General features: G+C 35.9%; 1 protein-coding gene across 1 annotated transcript in view; it reads left to right on the top strand.

The window, feature by feature from the left end:
* Positions 1-26,811, top strand: part of GABRG1 (gamma-aminobutyric acid type A receptor subunit gamma1) — a 93,705-nt gene that overhangs the window by 22,158 nt on the left and 44,736 nt on the right. The window contains exon 2 of the mRNA XM_019962133.2: positions 3,192-3,340. Coding sequence (XP_019817692.2) covers positions 3,192-3,340 — 149 coding nt within the window. The remainder of the gene's footprint in view (positions 1-3,191; positions 3,341-26,811) is intronic.

The raw sequence follows: 26,811 nt of genomic DNA, 5'->3' as shown, positions 1-26,811 counted from the left end.
ATATTACTACCACAATATGTTTCTAATATAATTCATAAGTAAGTTGAAACTTTATGCTTGTTAAACACACAGGTTAACAGGAAGCATTAGCTGTAGGACCAGGGTTTGAGTTTCAGTTTTGCAAACAAATGAGTTTGTGCTTTCTTTAGTTCCCTACAAACTTCAGTTTCCTCTTTATAAAATAAAGGCAGTGGGTTATTTGATCCCTAAAGTCTAAATTCTAGTCCTAAAATTTGATAATCAGAGTTTTCAGTCATGTATATATGAAGAGTGAGTCATTCACTCAATGATTTGAAAACACAATTTTCAACCAAATTGTTGGAATAAATGTCTGGGGTCTGGGTTCTTCTGACTTAGAAGGAAGAAGCATCAGTTTGGTCAGTTCAGTCACTCAGTTGGGTCTGACTGTTTGCAACCTCATGGACAGCAGTACTCCAGTCTTCCCTGTCCAACACCAACTCCTGGAGCTTACTCAAACTCATACCATTAAGTCAGTGATGCCATCAAACCATCTCATCCTCTATTATCCCTTTCTCCTCCAACCATCAATCTTTTCCAGCATCACGGTCTTTTCAAATGAGTCAGTTCTTCGTATCAGGTGGCCAAAGTATTAGAGTTTCAGCTTCAGCATCAGTCCTTCCAATAAATATTCATGATTGATTTCCTTTAGGATAGACTGGTTGGATCTCCTCACTGTCCAAGGGACTCTCAAGAGCCGTCTCCAACACCACAGTTCAAAATCATCAATTCTTTGGTGCTCAGCTTTCTTTATAGTCCAACATGACTATTGGAAAAACCATAGCTTTGACTAGATGGACCTTTGTTGGCAAAGTAATGTCTCTGCTTTTTAATATGCTGTCTAGGTTGGTCATAGATTTTCTTCCAAGGAGCAAGTGTCTTTTAATTTCATGGCTATAGTCACCATCTGCAGTGATTTTGGAGCCCCCCAAAATAAAGTCTGTCAATGTTCCCATTGTTTCACTGGCTATTTGCCATGAAGTGATGGGACCGGATGCCATGATCTTAGTTTTCTGATTGTTGAGCTTTAAGTCAACTTTTTCACTCTCCTCTTTCACTTTCACTAAGGGGCTCTTTAGTTCTTCTTCACTTTCTGCCATAAAGGTGGTGTCATCTACGTATCTGACATTATTGAGATTTATCCCAACAGTCTTGATTCCAGCCTGTGCCTCATCCAGTCCACCATTTCTCATAATGTACTCTGCATATAAGTTAAATAAGTAGAGTGACAATATGCAGCCTTGATGGACTCTTTTCCCAATTTGGAACTGTCTGTTTTTCCATGTCCAGTTCTAACTGTTGATTCTTGACCTGCATACAGATTTCTCAGGAGGCAGGTAAGGTGGTCTGGTATTCCCATCTCTTTCAGAATTTTCCACACTTTGTTGTGATCCACACAGTCAAAAGCTTTGGCATAGTCAATAAAGCAAAAGTAGATATTTTTTCTGGAGCTCTCTCGCTTTTTCGATGATCCAGCAGATGTTGGCAATTTGATTTCTGGTTCCTGTGCCTTTTCTAAATCCACCTTGAACATCTGGAAGTTCACAGTTCACATACTGTTGAAGCCTGGCTTGGAAAATTTTGAGCATTACTTTGCTAGCATGTGAGATGAGTGCAATTGTGTGGTAGTTTGAGCATTCTTTGGCATTGCCTTTCTTTGGGATTGGAATGAAAACTGACCTTTTCCAGTCCTGTGGCTACTGCTGAGTTTTCCAAATTTGCTGGTATATTGAGTGCAGCACTTTCACAGCATCACCTTTTAGGGTTTGAAATAGCTCAACTGGAATTCTATCACCTCCACTAGCTTCGTTCATAGTGACCCTTCCTAAGGTCCACTTTACTTCTCATTCCAGGATGCCTGGCTCTGGTGAGTGATCATACCATCGTGATTATCTGGGTCGTGAAGATCTTTTTTGTACAGTTCTTCTGTGTATTCTTGTCACCTCTTCTTAATATTGTCTGCTTCTATTAGGTCCATACCATTTCTGTCCTTTATTTTGCCCATCTTTGCATGAAATGTTCCCTTGGTATATCTAATTTTCTTGCAGAGATCTCTAGTGTTTCCCATTCTATTGTTTTCCTCTGTTCTTTGCATTGATCATTGAGAAGGGCTTTCTTATCTCTCCTTGCTATTCTGCATTCAAATGGGTATTTCTTTCCTTTTCCCCTTTGCCTTTTGTTTCTCTTCTTTCATAGCTATTTGTAAGGCCTCCTCTGACAACCATTTTGCCTTTTTGCATTTCTTTTTCCTGGGGATGATCTTGATCACTGTCTCCTGTACAATGTTATGAATCTCTGTCCATAGTTCTTCAGGCACCCTGTCTATCAGATCTAATCCCTTGAATCTATTTGTCACTTTCACTGTATAATCATAAGGGTTGTCACTTCCATTGTATGATATTAAGGGATTTGCTTTAGATCATACCTGAATGGTCTAGTGGTTTTCCCTACTTTCTTCAATTTAAGTCTGAATTTAGCAATAAGGAATTCAAGATCTGAGCCACAGTCAGCTCCTGGTCTTGTTTTTGCTGACTCTATAGAGCTTCTGCATGTTTGGCTGGAAAGAATATAATCAATCTGATTTCGGTTGACCATGTGGTGATGTCCATGTATAGAGTCTTCTCTTGTGTTGTTGGAAGAGGGTGTTTGCTGTGACCAGATGTATTTAATACTTCTTCCTTTTATTCTTTGAACTCTATTTCACTCATCTTTCCTTGTCTTCTTTTTTATACTTGCATTTTAAATACATTTACTAGACTAATTATTATAACTTTTCCTATATATATTTACCTTTTAATTTTTATTTTACTGTCTGGTTTAGAATCACTGTATATGACTCTACAGATAGTGATCTGCACAAATCTAGGGCCACTACTTACACTATTATCTGCATGATCTCTGTCATTGTAAATAACAGCTGTGGGATGGGAAAATTTTATTATATTAATATACATGATTATTCCTTGTATTGATTTCTTCATTTTTGAATATTATTGAAACAGGACAGTTCATATGATGAAGGTATTAGGTATTAGGCTTACTTAGTATAAGATATTTCTAATGCTTTTTTTCACCTCTTATTACTCCCATAAACAATTATAGCAACCTTAAACTATTTTTTAAAATCCTTCTTTGACTGAACTATCATACAAATTTTTCTTTGAATTCCTTAGTGTTGATAAAGCAGATGATGAAGATGATGAGGACTTAACAGTGAACAAAACTTGGGTCTTGGCACCAAAGATTCACGAAGGAGATATAACACAAATTCTCAACTCCTTGCTTCAAGGCTATGACAATAAACTTCGCCCAGATATAGGAGGTAAGTTTGAGTAATCATTCTGGGATTTTAGTGCCTATGAAAGCCACACTTGCTGATGTTACTTTAATCATATCTCATATTTTTTGATTTTCTGACAAATGTTATAAACTGCTAGGTTTGACAGTTATTAGTTGGACTGGTACTGCTTCAAAAGATTCACAGTTTGATGTGGGAAGAAAGGTATCTAAATATTTTTTATGTCATTATTTTACAACTGCTACAACAAAGGGTGAAATGGCAAAGTTTTGATAAAATAGCCATCAAAGTTTTGATGAAATGCTGAGATATTTCATTAAACAGAATATTTCAAATGTAACTAAGAGTTCTAATTCTGTAAAGTACTGCTGCACTGTATTAGATAATGTAGAATTATAAGCCTTGAGAGTATATTTAGCGTAGGTAATCCAACTTTGTTCTTCTTTGTCAAAATTGTTAGTCTCAGTTCTGTGCATTTTTGTGTACCTCTTATAACATGATTAACTTCTGTTTCTCCTGTGACAATTTAAAACAAAGGAGCAAAATACATTAATAAGTCAGCAAAAATTTTTATTGAAATTGTATTCAATCTATGATCAATATAGGGAAATTGAAATGTTACCATATTGAATTTTTCCAAACCAAATTCATGATCATCATATATCCTTCTGTAGGTATTCTATTTTTATTAATGTTTTCTGAAAGAAGTTCTGAACATATTTTGCTAGATTTAATTATCTATATTTGGAGTTTTTATATAAGCATAAATTTTTTTAAATTTTATTTTGTAAGTGTTTATTAGCAGCATATGGAAATATGATAGACATTTTGCTATCTATTGTAGCCTCAGCAGCCTTGCTGAATTTGTCAACTTTATTTATTGAATGGTGATTATTACAAATAATGACTACTTTGCAAATAGTGTCCATTTTTCAACTAATGAATTTTTACTTCATTTTCAAAAATTTTGCTAGGGCTCTTTCTTCCTCCCTAATGTTTAAAATGATTTCTGTGCATCTTTCGAAGCAATCATATTGATCATATTTTGCTGTTTATTCTACTTACCATTTGTTTTATAAATTTGACTGATTTTTAAAACATCAACCAAATTTGCATGCTTATATGTCACTTGGTTGTTACATGGTAAGATATTTAATATATCACTAGATTCAATTTGATAATATTTTGTTTTAGAATTTTATATATATATTCAGGAAGAAAATTAGTTATTTTGCTTAAAAAAATTTTTTTTTCAGTTATAGAGTCAAGATTATGCTAGCATCTACAAATGAGTTATGGTTCCCCATTTTTCTCTTCACTGAAAGAGTTATTTAAAATGGATACTGTTTCTTTTAGAAATTTGAAAAGATTATTTGGTAAAATCATGTTGACCTAAAGTTTGCATTTTAGGAAAAATTTTTAACAGTTCCATTACTTCAATAATCAGTTTTGGTGGGCTTTCAAGGAATTTAAATTTACTAATGTTAAATTGTTTCATAAAGCTTTTGTGATATTTTTAGTGATTTTTAGCACTAAGGATTTTTCCCCTTTATCACTCATATTGATAAACTATTCTTTCACTTATGAATAAATCTTGAAGGACTTAAAACTTTTTATCAGTTGTCATAAAATCAAATATTGGCTCTGTCAAATTTCTTAAATGTCACTATTTTGTTTATTATGTTAATTTATTTTTTGTTTATTTAATTTCCTGTGTTCCTACATTGTTTTAAATATTTCATTTAAAAATAGAATTTAGACTTAGTAAAATACTATATGGGCTTCCCTGGTGGCTCAGCAGTAGAAAGAATTCTCCTGCATATAGAGGAAATGTGGGTTCAATGTCTGGGTCAGGAAGATTTCCTCGAGAAGGAAATGGCAATCCATTCTAGTATTCTTGCCTGGAAAATCCCATTCACAGAGGAACCTGAGGGGTACAGTTCATGGGGTTGCAAAGAATCAGACATGACTAAGTGACTCAACAACAAAATGCTATCTATGCATGGAATTCCCATAAACCTTTAAATGTACTGTTAACATTTATGTAATCATAGAACCATTACCTAAATCAACGAACTAGTAGTATCAATACAATAATATTAACTAATCTATAGACCTATTCAAATTATGCTGGATACTTCACTAATGACCCTTTTTTCTAGTTCAGAACCCTAACCAAGATCACACATTGCATTTTGTTCTTATGTCTCCATACTCTCCTCCAATCTGATATAGTTTCTCAGTTTTCTCTTTGGTACATGAACTTGATAACTTTAAAGTATATTAGCCAGAGTAAACCACTTAATTTGTCTGATATCTTCATTATTAAATTGTGCTTATGCATTTTTGCCAAGAATACCACAGACTGATATTTTGTGCTTTTCTGCACGTGTGCTCACAAAATGAAGCAGGGCAAAGGCTAACAGAGTTTTGCCAAGAGATGCACTGGTCACAGCAAACACCCTTTTCCAACAACCCAAGAGACAAATCTATACATGGACATCACCTGATGGTCTATACTGAAATCAGATTGATTATAAACTTTGCAACCGAAGATGGAGAAGCACTATACAATCAGCAAAAACAAGACTGGGAACTGACTGTGGCTCAGATCATCAGTTCCTTATTGCAAAATTCAAACTTAAATTGAAGAAAGTAGGAAAAATCACTAGGCCAGTCGGGTATGATCTAAATCAAAGGCCTTACAGTTATACAGTGGAACTGACAAATAGATTCAAGGGATTAGATCTGATAGAGAGATTAGATCTGGTAGACCAAAACAATCCCAAAGGAAAAGAAATTCAAGACAGCAAAGTGGTTGTCTAAGGAGGCTTTACAAATAGCTGAGGAAAGAAGAGAAGCGAAAAGCAGGGGAAAAGGGAAGGATATACCTGAATGAATGCAAAATTCAAGAGAACAACATGAAAGAAAAGAAGACCTTCTTAAATGAACAATGCAAAGAAGTAGAGGAAAACAATAGAATGGGAAAGAGTAGAGACCTCTTCAAGAAAATTTGAGATATCAAGGAAACATTTCCTACAAGAATGGGCACAATAAAGAACAGAAACAGTAAAGACCTAACAGAAGCAGAAACAATTAAGAAGAGGTGACAAGAATATACAAAAGAACTATACAAAAATGTCTTAATGACCCGGATAACCACTATGGTGTGTTCAGTTACCTAGAGCCACACATCCTGGAATGTGAACTTAACTGGACCTTATGAAACATTGCTATGAACAAAGCCAGTGACGTGATAGAATTCAAGCTGAGCTATTTAAAATCCTAAAAGATGACAGTGTTTAAGTGCTACTTTCAATATGTCAGCAAATTTGGAAAACTCAGCAGTGGGCACAGGACTGGACAAGGTCAGTTTTCATTCCAACCCCAAAGAAAGGCAGTGCCAAAAAATGTTCAAACTACCATAAAATTGTGTTTATTTCACATACTAATAATGTTATGCTAAAAAACCTTCAAGCTAGGCTTCAGCAGTACATGAACCAAGAATTTCTAGATGTACAAGATGGATTTAGAAAAGGCAGAGGAACTAGAGATCAAATTGCCAACACTCATTGGATTATAGAAAAAGCAGAGGATTTATAGAAAAACATCTATTTCTACTTCATTAACTATGTTAAATCCTTTGACTATGTGGGTCACAACAAACTGGAAGATTCTTAAAGAGATGGGAATAACAGACCACCCTACCTGTCTCCTGTGAAGCCTGAAGCAATAGTTAGAACCTTACATGCATCAACTTACTGGTTCAAAATTGTGAAAGGAGTATGACAAAGCTGTGTATTGTCACCCTGTTTAACTTACATGCAGAATACATCATGTGAAATGCTGGGCTGGATGAATCACAAAGTGAAGTCAAGATTGCTGGGAGAAATATCAGAACCTTAGCTTTGCAGATAGTGCCACTCAAATGGCAGAAAGCAGAGAGTGTCCTGATGAGGGTGAAAGAGGAGAGTGAAAATGCTGGCTTAAAACTCAACACTCAAAAAATTAAGATCATGGTATCTGGTCCCATCACTTCACAGCAAATAGAAGGAGAAAATGTGGAAGTAGTGACAGATTTTATTTTCTTGGGCTCCAAAATCACTGTAAATGGTGACTGCAGCTACAAATTTAAAAGACGCTTGCTCCTTGGAAGAAAAGCTATGAGAAACCTAGACAGTTTATTAAAAGCAGAGACCTCACTTTATTAACAAAAGTCCCTATAGTCAAAGTTATGCATTTTCCAGTAGTCATGTATGGATGAAAGAGTAGAACCATAAATAAGGCTGTGGTGGTTTAGTCGCTAAGTCATGTTTGACTCTTGTGACCGCATGGACTGTAGCCTGCCAGACTCCTCTCTCCATGGGATTCTCCAGGCAAGAATACTGGAGTGAGTTGCCATTTCCTTCTCCAGGAGGTCTTACCTGCCTGGAAATCGAACCCTGATCCCCTTTATTGCAGGCTGATTTATCAGCTTTACCAACTGAGCAATGAGTGAAGCCCCCTAATGAAGGCTGAACACCAAAGAATTGCTGCTTTTGAATTGTGGTGCTAGGGAAGACTCTTTAGAGTTTCTTGAACTGCAAGGAGATCAAACCATTCAATCCTTAGTGAAGTCAACCTTGAATATGCATTAGAAGGACTGATGCTGAAGGTGAAGCTCCAATACTTTGGCCATCTGATGCAAAGAGCCGACTCATTACAGAAGACCCTGATTCCACTTTTTGTAGAATGATATTTAGAAACCAAAATCTGGGTTCTTGGTGGTGGTAGTGGTTTAGTTACTAAGTCATCCGACTCTCACGATCCCATGGACTGTAGCTTGCCAGGCTCGTCTGTCCATACCATTCTCCAGGCAAGAGTACTGGAGTGGGTAGCCTCTTCCTTCTCCAGGGAATCTTCCAAACTCAGGAATCAAACCTGGATCTCCTGTTTTGCAGGCATATTCTTTACCAACTGAGCTATGAAGGAAGATTCCCTGATAGCTCAGTTAGTAAAGAATCTGCCTGCAATACAAGAGACCCTGGTTGGATTCCTGGGTTGGGAAGATCCCCTGGAGAAGGGAAAGGCTACCCATTCCAGTACTCTGGCCTGGAGAATTCCATGGACTGTATAAGTCCATGGGGTCGCCCATGTCAGACACCCCTACAAGGGTCCTTGGTATATTCATTAATATTGAGGGTCATTGCTTCTTGACTTCATTGGACAGATGGAGAAAATATATATTCTACCTACACATTCACACATTCCTGTGTATATCCATATGTACATGTATTATGAACCATGAATCCAAACCTTTCACTTTTCCTTATTTGTAACTTCTTTTTTCCAACAAATAGGTACCTGGTTCTCATCTTCCCATTGTATATTTTCTTATTTGTTCAATTCTAATAAATGCATAAAGTTGTTCTATAATTTTAATAGGTCTATTAAAAATTAACTAACATGAATAAAGCATTCGTATACAATTAGTTTTGTATTTATCTTTGAAGTCTGTAATGAAAACACTGTTCCCCAAAATTACTTAGTTCTGTTCTTCCCTATCCCCATTCAGTGTTGTTATGTTACCCATTTTTTACCAGTTTGGTTTCAGTGTTACTGATTATATTCCACTTTGAATGGAATCCAACTATGTTTACTTTAAGCATTTGTATGGTTTTATTTCATTTAATTCCCTAATGCACTCGAACTTTATCCTGTGAATGGTGTAAAGTATGAATCTAATTTTTATCTTTTTCAAATGGCTTTTCTGTTGACTCAGCATGATTTATTAAAAAGTCAATCTTTGCTTCCATTATGTGAGATGTCAACTGTATATTGTATTTTCTTATGTATTTTTGTTATTTATGACCTTTCTATTCCATTTTCTTACTTGTTTTTCTATTTATTTGCCACTACACTACATTAACAGTAGAGATTCAACAGTATTTTGGTACTTGTAATGCCTTTAAAGTATTTTAATGCCTGACCTAAAGCTAGCCCCACCTCATATTTTCACTTTAGTTTGTTTTTCCTTTTAAGTTTTCCTGGCTATTGTGTGTCTTTATATATATATATATATATATATATATATATATATATATATATATATATGAATGAGGTTTATTCCTGTATATAGGAACAACAACAAGTTTAGTTTCACTTGAAAAAGATTTGTTGGTATTTTTATTGAGATTCTGTCAAACTTATGAATTAACTTTGGGAGAACTAGCATCTTTATAATATTGAGTCATTTAAAACAGGAACATGGGCTGTCTTTCTAAATCTTCATGCTTATTTTCTATCTCTCTGGAATGTTTTAAGATTTAGTCATTGATTTTTGTCACATTTGTTAAATTGAATCCTAAACATTTAAGTTTTTCTTCCGTAAATGATAGTTCCTCAAACATAATATCTTCTGATTATTGTTTTTGTATTTTAGTGCTATTGATTTATGAATGTTTATTTTATATCCTTTTAGCTTAATCAATTTTTATTAGTTTAAGCATTATTTCTTTTCAAAATTTTACTATTATACCATATGCAAAAAAATCTTTTTTCTTTACCAATTCATATGAAACTAATTGAATTCTCTTGTCTAAAAACATTACAATGTCTCATAGTCTAATATAATAAATAATAACGGAGATAATGGATAACTTTTCCTTGTTCTCATTCTTAGGGAAATGATTCAAGTATTCCTTTATATGAATAGTCACATTAAGAACTTATCCCTTGATTCACTTGATTTAGTTTTAAAATCAAGAATCAGTGTTGAAATTTTTCAGTCTTTTTCAACATTTATGGACATAAGTTTGAGTTTTACCCTCCTTAAATCTATTAGTATGGTATATAATAGTAATTGAAACTATTTGAATTCTGGATCAATAGTTTCTTACTAATTCTTACTTTCTTACAAATTCTTACTAAATATTGATATTTTAGTAAGATACTGATCTTACTAAAGATAAAGATGTTTGAATTCTGGACTAAGACACTTATCAAGGTGTTGGATTCTGCTTACTAATATATTATTTAGTATTTTGCATTGGTATTTATAAGTGATATTCATTTTCCATTTTATTTTTGAGTAACGTTTTCATATGTTTTGTTACCCTTTTACATTTGTTTCATGAAAGGGTATTTTCCTTCATTCTCAAAGGTCTAGCACTTTTTAAAATTAATTTTTATTTGAGTATAGTTGATTTATAATGTTGTGTTAATTTCTGCTGTACAGCAAAGTGTGTCAGTTGTATGTATACATATATCCATGCTTTTTTAGATCTATTTCCATATAGGTCATTGCAGAGTATTGAGTAGAGTTCTCTGTGCTATTTATTAGATTCTTATTAGTTATCTATTTTATAGATAGTAGTGTATATATGTGAATTTCAATTTTTTCCAATTTATCCCTCCCTCCCTCCCACCTGCTTCCCCCTTGGGAACCATCAGTTTGTTGTCTACATCAGTGACTCTATTTCTATTTGTGAATAGGTTCATTTGTACATTTTTTTTAGATTCCATATATAAGCGATATCATATAATCTTTATTTCCTTCTGTCAGACTTACTTCACTGAGTATAACAATCTTTAGATTCATCCATGTTGCTGCAGATGGCTTTATTTATTTATTTTTTATGGCTGAGGAATATTCTATTGTATATATGTACCATATCTTCTTTTTTTATTTTATTTTTAAACTTTACAATATTGTATTGGTTCTGCCATATATCGAAATGAATCCCCCACAGGCATACGTGTGTTTCCCATCCTGAACCTTCCTCCCTCCTTCCTCCCCATACCATCCCTCTGGGTCGTCCCAGTGCACCAGCCCCAAGCATCCAGTATCGTGCATTGAACCTGGACTGGTGACTTGTTTCATATATGATATTATACATATTTCAATGCCCTTCTCCCAAATCATCCCACCCTCTCCCTCTCCCACAAAGTCCAAAAGACTGTTCTATACATCAGTGTCTCTTTTGCTGTCTCGTAGACAGGGTTATTGTTGCCATCTTTCTAAATTCCATATATATGTGTTAGTATACTGTATTGGTGTTTTTCTTTCTGGCTTACTTCACTCTGTATAATAGGCTCCAGTTTCATCCACCTCATTAGAACTGATTCAAATGTATTCTTTTTAATGGCTGAGTAATACTCCATTGTGTATATGTACCATAGCTTTCTTATCCATTCATCTGCTGATGGACATCTAGGTTGCTTCCATGTCCTGGCTATTATAAACAGTGCTGTTATTAATGAGGTACCATTTCACGCCAGTCAGAATGGCTGCGATCCAAAAGTCTACAAGCAATAAATGTTGGAGAGGGTGTGGAGAAAAGGGAACCCTCTTACACTGTTGGTGGGAATGCAAACTAGTACAGCCACTATGGAGAACAGTGTGGAGATTCCTTAAAAAACTGGAAGTAGAATTGCCTTATGATCCAGCAATCCCACTGCTGGGCATACACACTGAGGAAACCAGAATTGAAAGAGACATATGTACCATATCTTCTTTATCCATTCGCCCTGTTGATGGACATTTAGACTGCTTCCTTGTGCTAGCTGTTGTAAATAGTGCTGCACTAAACATTGGGGTTGGGTTTCCCTGGTGGCTTAGCATTAAAAGAATCCATCTGCAATGCAGGAAATGCATGCAGGAGATGCAGGTTCAATCCCTAGGTTGGGAAGATCCCTGGAGAAGGAAATGACAACCCACTCCAGTTATTCTTGCCCAGAAAATCCCACAGACAGAGGAGCCTGGCAGGCTACAGTCCATGGGGTCAGAAAAGAGTCAGACATGATCTGGCAACTAAACAAAAATGAAAAGAACATTGGGCTACATGAATCTTTTCAAATCATGCTTTCCTCCAGATATCTACCCAGGGGTGGGACTGCTGGATCGTATGGTAGCTCTGTTTCAGATTTGAAAGGTTGTTGCTGAACGAAAAGACGCCAGGATTCTTGGCCTCTGGAGGAGAAGAATTCAATCTTGGGCCAGAGATGAGGCTTGATCACTCAGAGCTTTTGTGTAATAAAGTTTTATTAAAGTATAAAGGAGATAGAGAAAGCTTCTGACATAAGCATCAGAAGGAGGCAGAAATAGTACCCCCCTGCTAGTCTTCAACTGGATGTTATATAGTGACTAGCAGTCTGTTAATGAAAGAAAGGAATGTCTTAAAACTCAGAATGGCACCAGGCCCCTCATCCATAAAATGCATTTTGGGATAATCTTGGCACCAGATGATTCATCTTGGGCCATAAAAGGATTGACTTGAATCTTGTAGAAGGGCAGATTACCATAAAAATAGTTTTGTTTACATAGATTAGGGGAACAATATCTGAGTATAACATACTGGTTTGTCAAGTAGGTTCTGAGCCATTAGGAGGAACCTGACTTGAAGACAGAGTTTGGGGTAAATGCATAGTACATTAACATAGCTTAAGACAAACATTTCCATAAGAGAAGTGCATTGGTTAACTCAAGGTTTGAGAATAGTTAACTTCAGGTGAAACCAGGGGTCATTATGGCAACATAGTATTTTAAGAGAAACCTCCTTTTAAATTTGTATAGAGAAGGAAAAAAATTTCGCTAGTTTGTTTCCTCCTGCTGATTAAGAGAGATAAAAATGTCTGACACTTGCAGCCTATTTCCTCCATTTGGAGACCCCTGGCCTTCCTGCCTGTTACCCTCTGAGTTTTTAAAGGAGCTTCCATGCTGTTCTCTGCAGTGGCTGTATCAATTTATATTCCCACCAACAGTGTATATGCCCTTGTTTCCACACCCTCCCCAGCACTTATTGTTTGTAGATTTTTTGATGATGGCCATTCTGACTGGGGTGAGATGATACCTCATTATAGTTTTGATTTGTATTTCTCTAGTAAACAATGGTGTTGAATGGGGCCTAATTAAACTTAAAAGCTTTGACACAGCAAAATAAACCATAAACAAAATGAAAAAACATCCCTCAGAGTTGGAGAATATATTTGCAAATGAATTTACTAACAAGGGATTAATTTCCAAAATATATGAACAGCTCATGGAGCTCAATATAAAACAAGCAAACAACCTAATCAAAAAAATGGCAGACCTAAATAGACATTTCTCCAAGGAAGACATACAGATGGCCAAGAGGCATGTGAAAAGATGCTCAACAAAGGTCTAACACTTTCTTTGTCCAGGTGTTGGCATTGTCTGACTCTTGGAAATTTGGTAGAATTCCATATAAATTCATCCAGGTCTTGTGCTATTTGGAAATAGTTAATCTTTTGATCATTTTTTTTCTCTGCTTCAATGTTTAGTTCCCATTTGTTATTTCCTACTTCATATTTTGTATTATTATCCCATTTTTTCTAATCACAAAAATTATGAGTAGTGGATTTTTTCAGGATTTCCATTTATTATAATAGCAAATGCATTCTAGTGGTTTTCTATTAACTATCTCATAATTCCTACTCTGTCTTTATTATAACCTTCATTTTATTTTGTTTATTTTGTATTGTGTTTTTTGAGCTTGAAATTTAATGATTTATTTTCCCTCTTTAAGTTTTGGTGTGTTACTATTTGTGTTTCCTTTTTTTTTTTTTTTCTTCTTCTTCCCTGTATATTTTACCTCATAAATGTTGTTTGTTTTTGTTTAGTCATTGTGTCTGACTCTTTTGTGACTTCCTGGACTGTAACCCACCAAGTTTCTGTCCATAGGATTTTGCAGGCAAGAATATGGGGAAGGGTTGCCATTTCCTTTTCCAGGGGCCCTTCCAGACCCTTCTAGATTGAACCTGCATCTCCTGAATTGCAGGCAGATTCTTTTACTGCTGAGCCACCAGAGAAGCAAACGTGGCTGCATTTTATTTAGTGTAGAAAAATTTTGTGTTATAGCTTCATACTGACTTGTGGATTTAAACATTAAAAAGAGAACTTACTTGTCAGCTATTTGTCACACCTATAACGTTTTTTTGGGGTTCCCTGATGGCTCAGTGGTAAAGAATAAAAACTGCCTGCCACTGCAACAGACACAAGAGACATGGATTCAGTGCCTGGGTTGGGAAGATTCCCTGGAGGAGGAAATGGCAACCTGCTCTAGTATTCTTGCCTGGAAAATCCCATGGACAGAGGAGCCTGATGGGCTACAGTCCATGGGCTCTCAAAGAGTCAGACATGACTGAGCATAGCAGATCACAAGGCTTTTTGACTTACATTTTCCTTTATCTGATATCAAGATATTGCTAATCCTAGTATTCTTACTGTTTCCACTTGCCTGTATCTTTTCGTCTTCATTAATTTTGCCTCTGTTGATCACTTTGTTTTAGCTATGTCGCTTGTATGCACCATGTCATTAGGTCTTGTTCTGTAGTCCAAGATAAAGACAATTTGGTTTTTTTCTTTTAACAGATCATTTGATTCCATTATATTTGTCAATATGACTGATAGGTTTGTTCTCAATTCTTTCATAACATTTTAGTCATAGTTACTGTCTTTCTATATGAGATTGGATTATTTGCACTTTAATTGATAATGTTTATATTTTAGTATTTTCAAACCTTTATATTTTTGTTCTACTTTACCTTTATAGTTTTAACTTTCCTAATGGGCTTAGTCCCCTTTTTTAAAGTCTTTGATCTTTCTATTATCAGATGATTTTGGTATAATTTAACTCCCACCTATTATCCATGAAACAGCAAGCTTTTTCTAGGTTTTAATTTTTCCTCTCCAATGCTTTATTATTTTTAGTTAACATATTTTCTGCTTTACAACAACATATAACAACTGTAAATAGTCTCACATCCTTGTCTCAGTCTTTGTTTTAGTATTTGATCTGCATGGATATGTGTTAAAAGGCTCATCATTAGCATTTTTTTCTTCTGCTATTTTCCCAGTTCTCTCCAATCTAGTATATATTTTTAGAAGTTTTTCTACATTGAAAACTCTTTTTCATTGACCCAGTGCTTGAAGGACACATTGGCTGCATATAATATTCTTCGTTCAGGCTTTCTTTCACTGAGTTTTCTTTTATTAGACTGTTTCAGAGTTGATGTGCTTCATGTGTTTCTTTTAAATATATATATATATTTGAGGTACAATATTGTGTCAAGTGTACTACTTTGTGGTTGGCATTTCTTTACATTATGAAATGGTCACCATGATACATTTAGTAATTGTCTGGTCCCATAAAATATAAAACTATCATTGATCATATTTTTTATGCTTTATATTATATACCCATTCATTCTATAAATGTAGGTTTGTACCTCTTAATCCCTTTCACCTATTTTGTCCCTAACCCACCACTCTCCTTTCTACCAATTAACTGTTTTCTGTATCTATTAGTCTGCATTTGGCGGGGGGCAGGGAGGGGTTGTTTGCCTGTTTTTTAGATTACACATATGAGATTAAATTTACTTTGTTTTACTCTGACTTGTTTCACTTAGCATAATACCCTCAAAACCTACCCATATTGTTGCAAATGGCAACATGGCTAGTGATGTTGAACGTCTCCAAATGGATTAAATGCCTAAATGTAAGATGGGAAACTATAAAACTCCTAGAGGAAAACACAAGTATATTAGTCTTTGACATAAATCATAGCAAGATTTTTTCAGATCTGTCTCCTAAAACAAAGGAAATAAAAGAAAAACTAAACATATGAGGCCTAATTAAACTTAAAACTTCTGCACAGCAAAGGAAATCAAAAACAAAATGAAAAACTACTAAATAGGAAAAAAAAATATTTGCAAATTATCTGACTGAACCATCTCATATAACTCAGCATCAAAAATGAACAACCCAATTAAAAAATGGGTAGAATAACTATCTTTAATTTTTTAAACACCCTCCAGACTATTTCCTGTAAAGTGACTCTACCAATTTACATTCCTACAAATAGTTCCCTGGGTTTTCCAGATGGTGCTAGTGGTAAAGAACCTATCACCAATGCTAGAGACACAAGAGACACGGGTTCAAAGTATGGGTTGGGAACATCCCCTGGGGTAGGAAATGGCAACTCGCTCCAGTATTCCTGCCTGGAAATTCCATGGACGGAGGAGCCTGGTGGGTTACAGTCCATGGGACCACAAAGAGTTAGACATGATTGAGTGACTGAGCACACACACTTACAACAATACACTAGGGCTTCTTTTTCTCTACATCCACACCAGCACTTGTTATTTCTCGTCATTTTGATAAAGCCCTCTTGCAGACATGAGGTGATAACTCAATGTGGTTTTGATTTGTATTTCCTTGATATTAGTGATGCTGGACATTTTTTCATATGTGTGTCTTCTTTGGAAAAACATCTATTCAGTTTCTCTGCCTGTTTTTTAATTAGGTTTATTTTTTTTGAAGTTGAGTTGTAGTGTCATTTTTGAGAAAATCTAATGCCAATACAATTTTCTTGCCCTGGTTATTGATTCAATCTCTGTTTTATGAAAGCTAGAGGACTTTATGGATTTTTTCTTTGTCTTTCAGCTGAATACTTTCGTTAAGATGTATCTTAGAGTTTTTCATTTTAGGTAACATTTTTTTCTGGGTAATCAATGTCTTTTTAAAATGCAATTTCAGGTTTTCTTTCTGGATAGATTAAATCTGGATAGATTTAATAGATTTATTTATTTATTGCATTATAGTGTTGAATATTGATTTTCTTTGACTGTTTTGGTTTTCTTTTTAAGCTACAATTACAGGCGTGTTAATCATAGCTTTCTATTTTCTTTCATTCTCTTTGAATTCTCTCTTTAACTCATTTATATTCTCTTGATATTTTCCTCATTTTTTATTCATTATTTTTAGTTTATTTATTTATTTTTCTATCTTGTAATATTGTATTCCATTTCTTTCCTAAGTTCAATAAATTTCCTATTCATCTCTTCCTATGTTCATGTTTGTGTTGGGGGAATGGCACATTTTTAGTTTCTGAATTTATGATACAAGGAAGTTTTTCTTATCCCAGAGTGATTGCTTGACTGTGTGTACCTGTTTTTTTTTTTTTTTTAACTTCCTGCTTACGTGTATTGAGGGGATTTTCCACAGTTAATTTGCATTGGATCTTGATTTCTTATTTCTTCAGCATTTTAGTATGGATCCTTTCCTTGCTGTTTTCCTATTTCTTTTTGATGTTTATGAGTGTTTTGCAAGATTACTAGTTTATCGTTATTTCTTATGTCAGTAGAGCAAAACCTCAACTTTGAATGGATTTGTTGTTGTGGGTGGTGTATATTTGGTTGGTGGTGAGTGAGGGGTTGCATGGTTTCCAATATATTGGCTCTGTTTTTTTTGTTGTTGTACGATCAATTTTATCCAGATTTTATTTTCCCTCAGTTCATTCCCTCTTTTGAATTCATCATCTAGTTATAATTTTATTTTCTTTTGACATTATCTTATTATATGTACAATTGTTTATCAATTTTAGTGATTAAAATATGCCTTCTTTATTAGATTTACTCATACATTAGTAACTTTAGCATGATTTGAGGACCTCACAAGCCATTTACTACATAAACTCTAGTCCTTATTTTTTTTGCTATTACATTCACATATTTTCAGTCTATATTTTGAAATACTAAAAGAAACTATTATTTTTAAATGTTGAACAACAATTAACTTTAATCAAGAAATTACTCTTTCTGATATTCTTTCCTCTTTTCAGTACTGTATTTCCATTTAGAAACATATGCCCTGTAGTATTTCTTTTGGTGTAAATCTCCTGGCAAAAATTTACTTCAGTTTTTATATGAAAATACTTTTGTGTGGTCTTCAGTTTTTAATCATATTTTCAATGTATGCAAAACCCCAGAATGGCTATTATTGCCTTTTCAAAATTTATACACATTACTGCATTTTCTTTGATTATTTCTGTTGAAAATCACTTTTAAACATTAGTAACTTTTAAATCAACTTTAGGCATTTTATCAAATTTGACATCATCTCATCAATTTTCTCATAGTTGTATTAAAGTCTCTGATAATCACAATAATTTGTTATTTGTGTACCTTTCAAAAATTTTTGAAAATTTTATGTCTTGGTTAAAGGTGATTTACTTCTGTTTCATGAAATGTGTGTTAATTTTTTATTGAATGCGATGACATATTTAAAACAATAGATATTCTAGATGATGTTATTTCCTGCAAAGTTGATGTAATTTTGCTTGTGTAGTCAGGGTGAGTTTGGCCAAACTTCATTTGGCCAAAATTGGTGTATTTCATTTTGTAAAACTTTTATTTCTCCTAGAGCACAGTCATTTGAAATTTCTCAACTTATAGCCTGAGAGTTGTACTAGGATTCCCTCTCCTTGGTGGCCCTAGACTTCTCTAAATAGCTGAGATCTCTACATATTAATTTAGAGTTCAGAAGCTGATTTAATATTTGTTTCCTCAGCATCACATGTGCACATACACAATTTAGGAATTAGTACATGCCTTGAGGGAAAGTTGATTATGGATTGTCTGATTTAATTCCCTGTGGGGCAGGTACAAGTTCTAAGCCACTGTATTTTGTTTAGACACTATTGCTGTACAATGACAGAACATATATACCAAGGGGAAGAGTGATCAAAGAATAGCATAGAACTCACATCTGCATTTTTAAGTTGAGAAGCAAACATATACATAATGACTATTTTATAGGTAGGAGTATAGGAATGCTTTTGCTGTTGTTCATAGGCATTTTAAATTGCTCATTTCCTTGACTTGGAATTGAGGATGCTTCTCTATATCTTTCACCTGTGTTACCTACTTTCATCAACAATTTAGTCTGGATATATGTATTGCTAGTGGCCAAAAAACTGGCAAGCTGTCTCTGGTCCAGGTATTTTCCTTTTATGTGAATGGTACCCATAAGAAAATAAAATATCCTAGACACCCTCTTCCAACAACACAAGAGAAGATTCTACACATGGACATCACCAGATGGTCAATACTGAAATCACATTGATTATATTCTTTGCAGCCAAACATGGAGAAGCTGTATAAAGTCAGCAAAAACAGGACTGGGAGCAGACTGTGGCCCAGATCACAAATTTTTTACTGCAAAATTCAGACTTAAATTGAAAAAGTAGGGGAAACCACTAGACCAATAAGGTATGACCTAAATCAAACCCATTATGAATATACAGTTGAAGTGACAAATAGATTCAAGGAATTAGATCTGATAGACAAAGTTCCTGAAGATCTATGGATGGAGGTTTGTGACATTGTACAGGAGGCAGTGATCAAGACCATCCCCAAGAAAAAGAAATACAAAAAGGCAAAATGTCTGTCTGAGGAGGCATTACAAATAGCTGAGAAAAGGAGAGAAGTGAAGGCAAAGGAGAAAAGGAAAGATATACCCATTTGAATGCAGAGTTCCAAAGAATAGCAAGAAGAGATAAGAAAGCCCCTTCAGTGGTCAATGCAAAGAAATAGAAGAAAACAATAGAATGAGAAAGACTAGAGATCTCTTCAAGAAAATTAGAGATTCCAAGGGAATATTTCATGCAAAGATGAGCATAATAAAGGACAGAAATTGTATGGACCTAACAGAAGCAGAAGATATTAAGAAGAGGTGGCAAGAATACACAGAACAACTGTACAAAAAAGATCTTCATGACCCAGATAATCACGATGGTGTGATCACTCACCTACAGCCAGACATCCTGGAATGTGAGGTCAAGTGGGCCATAGGAAGCATCACTATGAACAAAGCTAGTGAAGGTGATGGAATTCCAGTTGAGCTATTTCAAATCCTAAAAGATGATGCTGTGAAAGTGCTGCACTCAATATGCCAACAAATTTGGAAAACTCAGCAGTGGCCACAAACTGGAAAGGGTCAGTTGTCATTCCAATCCCAAAGAAAGGCAATGCCAAAGAATGTTCAAACTACCACACAATTGCACTCATGTCACACGCTAGTGAAGTAATGATCAAAATTCTCCAAGCCAGGCTTCAACAGTACATGGATTGTGAATTTCCAGATGTTCAAGCTGCATTTAGAAAAGGCAGAGGAACCAGAGATCAAATTGCCTACATCCATTGGATCATCAAAAAAGCAAGAGAGTTCCAGAAAAATATCTATTTCTGCTTTATTGAGTATGCCAAAGTCTGACTGTGTGAATCACAGAAAACTGCTGAAAAATCTTAAAGAGATGGAAATATCAGACCATCTGACATTCCTCCTGAGAAATCTGTATGCAGGTCAGAAAGCAACAGTTAATACTGGACATGGAACAACAGACTGGTTCCAAATCGGGAAAGGAATACATCAAAGCTGTATATTGTCACCCTGCTTATTTATCATATATGCAGTGTACATCATGAGAAAAACTGAGCAGGATGAAGCACAAGCTGGAATCAAGATTTCTCAGAGAAATATCAGTAACCTCAGATATGCAGATGACACCACCCTTATGGCAGACAGTGCTGCTGCTGCTAAGTCGCTTCAGTCATGTCTGACTCTGTGCGACTCCTTAGACGCAGCCCACCAGGCTCCTTCATCCCTGGGATTCTCCAAGCAAGAACACTGGAGAGGGTTGCCATTTCCTTCTCCAATGCATGAAAGTGAAAAGTGAAAGTGAATTCGCTCAGTCGTGTCCAACTTTTTGTGACCCCATGGACTGCAGCCTATCAGGCCCCTCCGCCCATGGGATTTTCCAGGCAAGAGTACTGGAGTGGGTTGCTATTGCCTTCTCTGGGCAGAAAGTGAAGAACAACTAAAGAGCCTCTTGATGAAAGTGAAAAAGGAGAGTGAAAATTGGCTTAAATTTCAACATTCAGAAAACTAAGATCATGGCATCTGGTCCCATCACTTCATGGGAATTAGATGGGGAAATGATGAAATGGTAACAGAGTTTATTTTGGGGGGCTCCAGAATCACTGCAGATGGTGATTGCAGCCATGAAATTAAAAGATGCTTGCTCCTTGGAAGGAAAGTTATGACCAACCTATACAGCATATTAAAAAGTAGAGACATTACTTTGCCAACCAAGGTCCATCTAGTCAAAACTATGTTTTTTCCAGTAGTCATGTATGGATGTGAGAGTTGGAGTATAAAAAAGCTAAGCCCCTAAGAATTGATGCTTTTGAACTGTGGTGTTGGAGAAGAATCTTGAGAGTCCCTTGGATGGCAAGGAGCTCAAACCAGTCAATCCTAAAGGAAATCAGTCATGAATATTCATTGGAAGTACTGATGCTGAAGCTAAAACTCCAATATTTTGGCCTCCTGATGTGAAGAACTGACTCATTTGCAAAGACCCTGATGCTCAGAAAGTCTGAGAGCGGGAGGAGAAGGGTATGACAGAGGATGAGATGGTTGAATGGCATCACTGTCTCAATGGACATGAGTTTTAGCAAGCTCCAAGAGTTGGTTATGGACAGGGAAGTCTGGAGTGCTGCAGTCCATGTGGTTGCAAAGAGTCGGACATGACTGAGCAACTGAACTGAACTGAGCCATTCTAAAGTGTGAGTGTGTAAAGACTCCACTGCTTCTCTTTCCTTAAATCTTACCAGTCCTCTTTTTCTTTACCCCTGATTAGGTATAAGCCCAGGGATAAGTTGCTCAGCCTTCTGCCTAAAGAGACATTTATTCAGAATTAGAGATCAGTGTTTTTTCCTCTAATAAGACACTCTCAATAATTAAATTTATATGTATTAATTATATGTCATATATTAATAATAGCCTTATATTTATGAGTATTGAATATTTGAAAATGGTTATTGACTACTGAGTATTGAATTATGTTAGTATGGCTAAGCAAGCACATTTAAATTCAAGCTTACTTCATTAACTTTTATTTAAATATAGAGCCTCTTGATGGGGGTTAAAAAAGAGAGTGGAAAAGCTGGCTTAAAACTCAGTATTCAAAAAAACTAAGATCATGACATCCCGTCCCATAACTTCATGGCAAATTGATGGGGAAAAAGTAGAAATAGTGACAGATTTTCTCTTCTCAGTCTCCAAAATTCCTTTGGATGGTGACTGCAACCATGAAATTAAAAGACACTTTCTTTTGGAAGGAAAGCTATGACAACCTAGACAGCATATTAAAAAGCAGAGATATCACTTTGCCGACAGTGGTCCATATAGTCAAAGTTATGGTTTTTCCAGTAGTCATGTATGGATTTTGGGTGGTCCATATAGTCATGTATGGTTTTTCCATATAGTCATGTATGGTTTTTCCAGTAGTCATGTATGCACAGAAGAACTGATGCTTTCAAACTGTGGCATTCAAGAAGACTCTTGAGAGTTCCTTGGACAGTAAGGAGATTTAACCAGTCAATCCTAAAGGAAATCAACACTGAATATTCATTGGAAGGATTGATGTTGAAGCTGAAGTTCTGATACTTTGGCCACGTGGTATGAAGAGCTGACTCACTGGAAAAGACCCTGAGGCTAGGAAAGATTGAAGGCAAGAGGAAAAGGGGTGACAGAGTATGAGATGGTTGAGTGACTCAATGGGCACATGTTTGAGCAAACTTTGGGAGACAGTGAAGGACAGGAAAGTCTGGCGTGCTGCAGTGCATGGGGTCACAGAGTCGGACAGGCCTTAACAACTGAACAGCAACAACAAAATGTACAGTGCAAAGTAGCATTTTATCTTTTCATCTCAGAGTATATATATATTAAATGACTTAAGTCTCTTCAAAAACTGGTATTGAAAAAGCTCGACAACTACTTATAAATCAGTGAAATTAGAACACTCCCTCATACCATACAGAAAAATTAACTCAAAATGGCTTAAAGACCTAAATGAAAACCATGACAACATAAAACTCCTAGAAGAGAACATAGGCAAAACATTCTCTGACGTAAATTGTAGCAATATTTTCTTAGATTAGTGCCCTGAGGAAAAATAAATAATAGCAAAATATAAACAATTGGTACCTAATTAAATTTAAAAGCTTCTGCACAGCAAAGGAAATCACCGACAAAACAAAAAGACAACCTATGGAATAGGAGAAAATATGGGCAATGATGTGACCAATGGGGAGTTAATATCCAAAATATACAAACAGTATCTACAACTCGATATTGAAAAAAACAAGTAACCCAGTCCAAAAATAGGCAGAAGACGTATATAGACATTTTCCCAAAGAATACATATAGCTGGTCAACAGGTGGATGAAAAGATGCTCACATTTTTAATTATTGAAAGTGAAAGTGAAAGTTGTTCATTCGTGTCTGACTCTTTGTGAGCCCATGGGAATTCTCCAGGCCAGAATACTGGAGTGGATAGCCTTTCCCTTCTCTAGGGAATCTTCCCAACCCAGAAATTGAATCTAGGTCTCCTGCACTGCAGGTGGAATCTTTACAACTGAGCTATCAGGGAAGCCCAATAATGTCCTCAAGAATCATTTAGTTCTTGGTATAGACTAAGTTCAGCCCCAAGTATCATGCAATAAAGAGCAGGTATTCAGTGTTTGTTGGTTTATCAGGTGAACCAAAAATCTAATCAAATAAGACATGTTCACTGCACTTAATTGCTTATAACTAGTAAAAAATGTACTTGCAAATGAAACTAATAAACCTATTGTCTTGTTATTAATTGACTTGCATAAAACCACTCTGAATATAGTTATAATTAGCTTAATAACATGATATTTTTTTCGACCCCGTGGACTGTAGCCCGCCAGGCTCCTCTATCCATGGGATTCTCCAGGCAAGAATACTGGAGTGGGTTGCCATTTCCTTCTCCAGGGGATCTTCCCAACCCAGGGATCAAACCCCTGGATCAAACCTGAGTCTCCCACATGGCAGGCCGATGCTTTATCCTCTGAGCCACCAGGGAACATTTACAACTCATAGCTAGTCAAAAATAAATGGCAGCTGATTGAAAGAACTCATTTAGAAGTCACCAGTTAAGCTATAAAACCTTCTCTACTTTACAAGACCTACTTTTATTTAAGAAATCTAATTGTTGGTTAGTAGATCCAATTACATTGTCATGTATTGTATAAATCTAGAAGCCTACACCTGGAGGAGGAAACTGCAACCCCCTACAGTAGTCTTGCCTGGAAAATCCCATGGAGAGAGGAGCCTGGCAGGCTACAGTCCATGGTGTCACAGAGTCAGATGTAAAGAGTGGGACTGAGCAACTGAGCACTCAAGTACCGAAACCTGTAGTTTTGCCTGCTGAAACTATTTATAATTTCAAAGATTAAAAATAAATATGGTTTTAAAATAATATAAGCACTGTTTCTCAAAATGCCTTAAGTTTTCCATGGAAGCTTACCAGCCTGGAGGCTCTGCCAGAGTAGGTTACCAAGACAGGGAGATTTTGGACAGGCAAGGGAGTCAGACAGGCAGACTCAGCTACATATTAAGAAGATTCATCCTGCCAGGTCTAATATAGTGTTTGCATTGTAAGAATGATAAACACTGGGCCAGAAAGGGAAATCACATAAAGTTATCCAGAAAGGATGACTGAATAAATATTACTAGAAACATGCTTACTTTAGAAACTTTTAATGTATAAGGTGGTTTTTCTGCTTTTGCATTATCTCTATGTAAATCTCTTTGAGATCTATTATAGATTTTTTCTCACAACGTTTGTTCCCTTCTTGTCCACTTATGAAACCCTTACATGTATTCCTCAACAAGTATTTGTGGAATCAATAAATGAACCTTTAGGGGAGTAGGGAATAAAAATAAACTATGTGAAAATGTTTTTCATAGTAAACAAAAAAATCTCATGAATATAAATTATCATTACTATGGTAAATCTCATTATAGGAAGCCAAAAATACCTGACAAAGGCAGAAAGCCTAAATCACAATCACTATTTAGCAATCACAAAATATTTACTATAGAGTGTATTAGTTAACCATATAATTCAGTAAATGTTTAAAAGGCTGAACCATGCTACACATTTTGATAGAATATAAGACTATAGACATTTAAAGACTAACTCAGAAAGCACAAATGGCTGCGTACAGATGAAGTTCACAGTGGTGGCTATATAGTATACTCTGAGAATTAGATGAAAATACACCTTTCCTTGGAGCCAACTGTAAACAATCCAAAGGAAGATTGTTAACAAGGGAAGAAGGGGGTGTATATACACTGATTATGCTCCTGATAAGAATCAGACCTAGAGGTAGATGCTTTACATTCATCACCTCCTTTGATCATCATAACTGTGCTTCAAATTCTAGTATTGCTGGGACTGGTTTATACTGGCTCACAATAGCCACTAATTACATATTGTCCCCACTCTGCACTCAGTGACTTCACAGTGGTATCTCTACATCAGTTATTGTGGGAGTATTTGCAACATTGAAATCAGCAAAAGATACAAATCAGGGCTTTTTACTCATCTCTAAGAGTAAGCTTGGTAACATTTGCTAGCACACCACTGATATGCACTAAATAGATTAACAGGTTTCCCAGGTGGCTTGGCAGTAAAGAATTCACCTGTCATGCAGGAGACATGGGTTTGATCCCTGGGTCGGGAAGATCCCCTGAAAGAGGGCATGGTGCCGGGGACCAGCCCCGGCTGATCCAGGGTATTCGAAGGAGAGACGGCGTAGGCGGAGATCAGGAAACAATTGCTTAATTAAATGTTAATTAAGGATATAAAGAGTAATAGAATGAGGATAGCTCAGTAAAATTCAGTGAAGAAAAGAGGCTGAAATAAGGATAGCTCAGTGAGGAAATTCAGTGTAGAAAAGAGGCTGAATAATTCAGCCAGAAGGTAAGAGAAAGAACGACATGGTGAGACCAAGTTTCGGTGAACAAGGCCCCGCACTTTATTTTCCAAAGTAGTTTTTATACCTTAAGTTATGCATAGAGGATAATCGGGGAAGGGGTAGAGTCTTGCAGCAAGCCAGGCTTTCTTCCTGCAAACTTATCATATGCAAAAGCTTAGGTGATTTGCATCATCTTCTGGCCCGGAGGCCTGTTAACATTTTAAGACCCTTTCTTCAGAAAACTTATTTTTCTCTAAAGGTGATTGGTCAGGAGCCACCCTCCAAAAGCATTAGATAAAGTTGCATTCCTACAGAGCAAAGGTATGGTGGGCTATAACAAGAAAAAGAATTAACTCAAGGGTCCCAGGTTACAAACATTAAAGCTACTACTTACACCAATTATATTAATCAATACACTGCCGGGGACACAGCAGGTAAGGGATATGGAAACTTAGCAGCAAACATTGGCCCAACAAGTGAAAATCCCTTCACCAATACAATTTCTAATCAATCTTTTAACTACTCAAAAGAATCTGTGTTTAGACAGTTTAGAACATCTCCTGCCTCTCACAGTTGGGAGGCTCTGAACAATCACATGTGGCCGGAAAAACCTATTCAGGCAGGCTAGAGGATTTCCAAAGGAGTTTGTAGGTTAAACACTGTCACACCCAGGAATTATTAACTGGAGCTGTAAGCTAACTCTTTTTTCAGAGAGGTAGTGGGGGACAGCCCCCCGTAAAGTCAGAGGTGTAGGTGAAAGCACAAAGCAGAAAGTCGGCAGACTCTGCTCGAGAATTTCCAGGGGGACTCCTGAAGCTCGATCCCGCCTTTGCGTATGCCGAGCCTCCTTCCTCATGACCTTT

This window comes from Bos indicus, chromosome 6 (genome assembly GCF_029378745.1).
Source record: "Bos indicus isolate NIAB-ARS_2022 breed Sahiwal x Tharparkar chromosome 6, NIAB-ARS_B.indTharparkar_mat_pri_1.0, whole genome shotgun sequence".
Taxonomy (NCBI): domain Eukaryota; kingdom Metazoa; phylum Chordata; class Mammalia; order Artiodactyla; family Bovidae; genus Bos; species Bos indicus.
The sequence above is the reverse complement of the archived record's forward strand: the minus strand, read 5'-3'. Positions and strand labels throughout refer to the sequence as shown.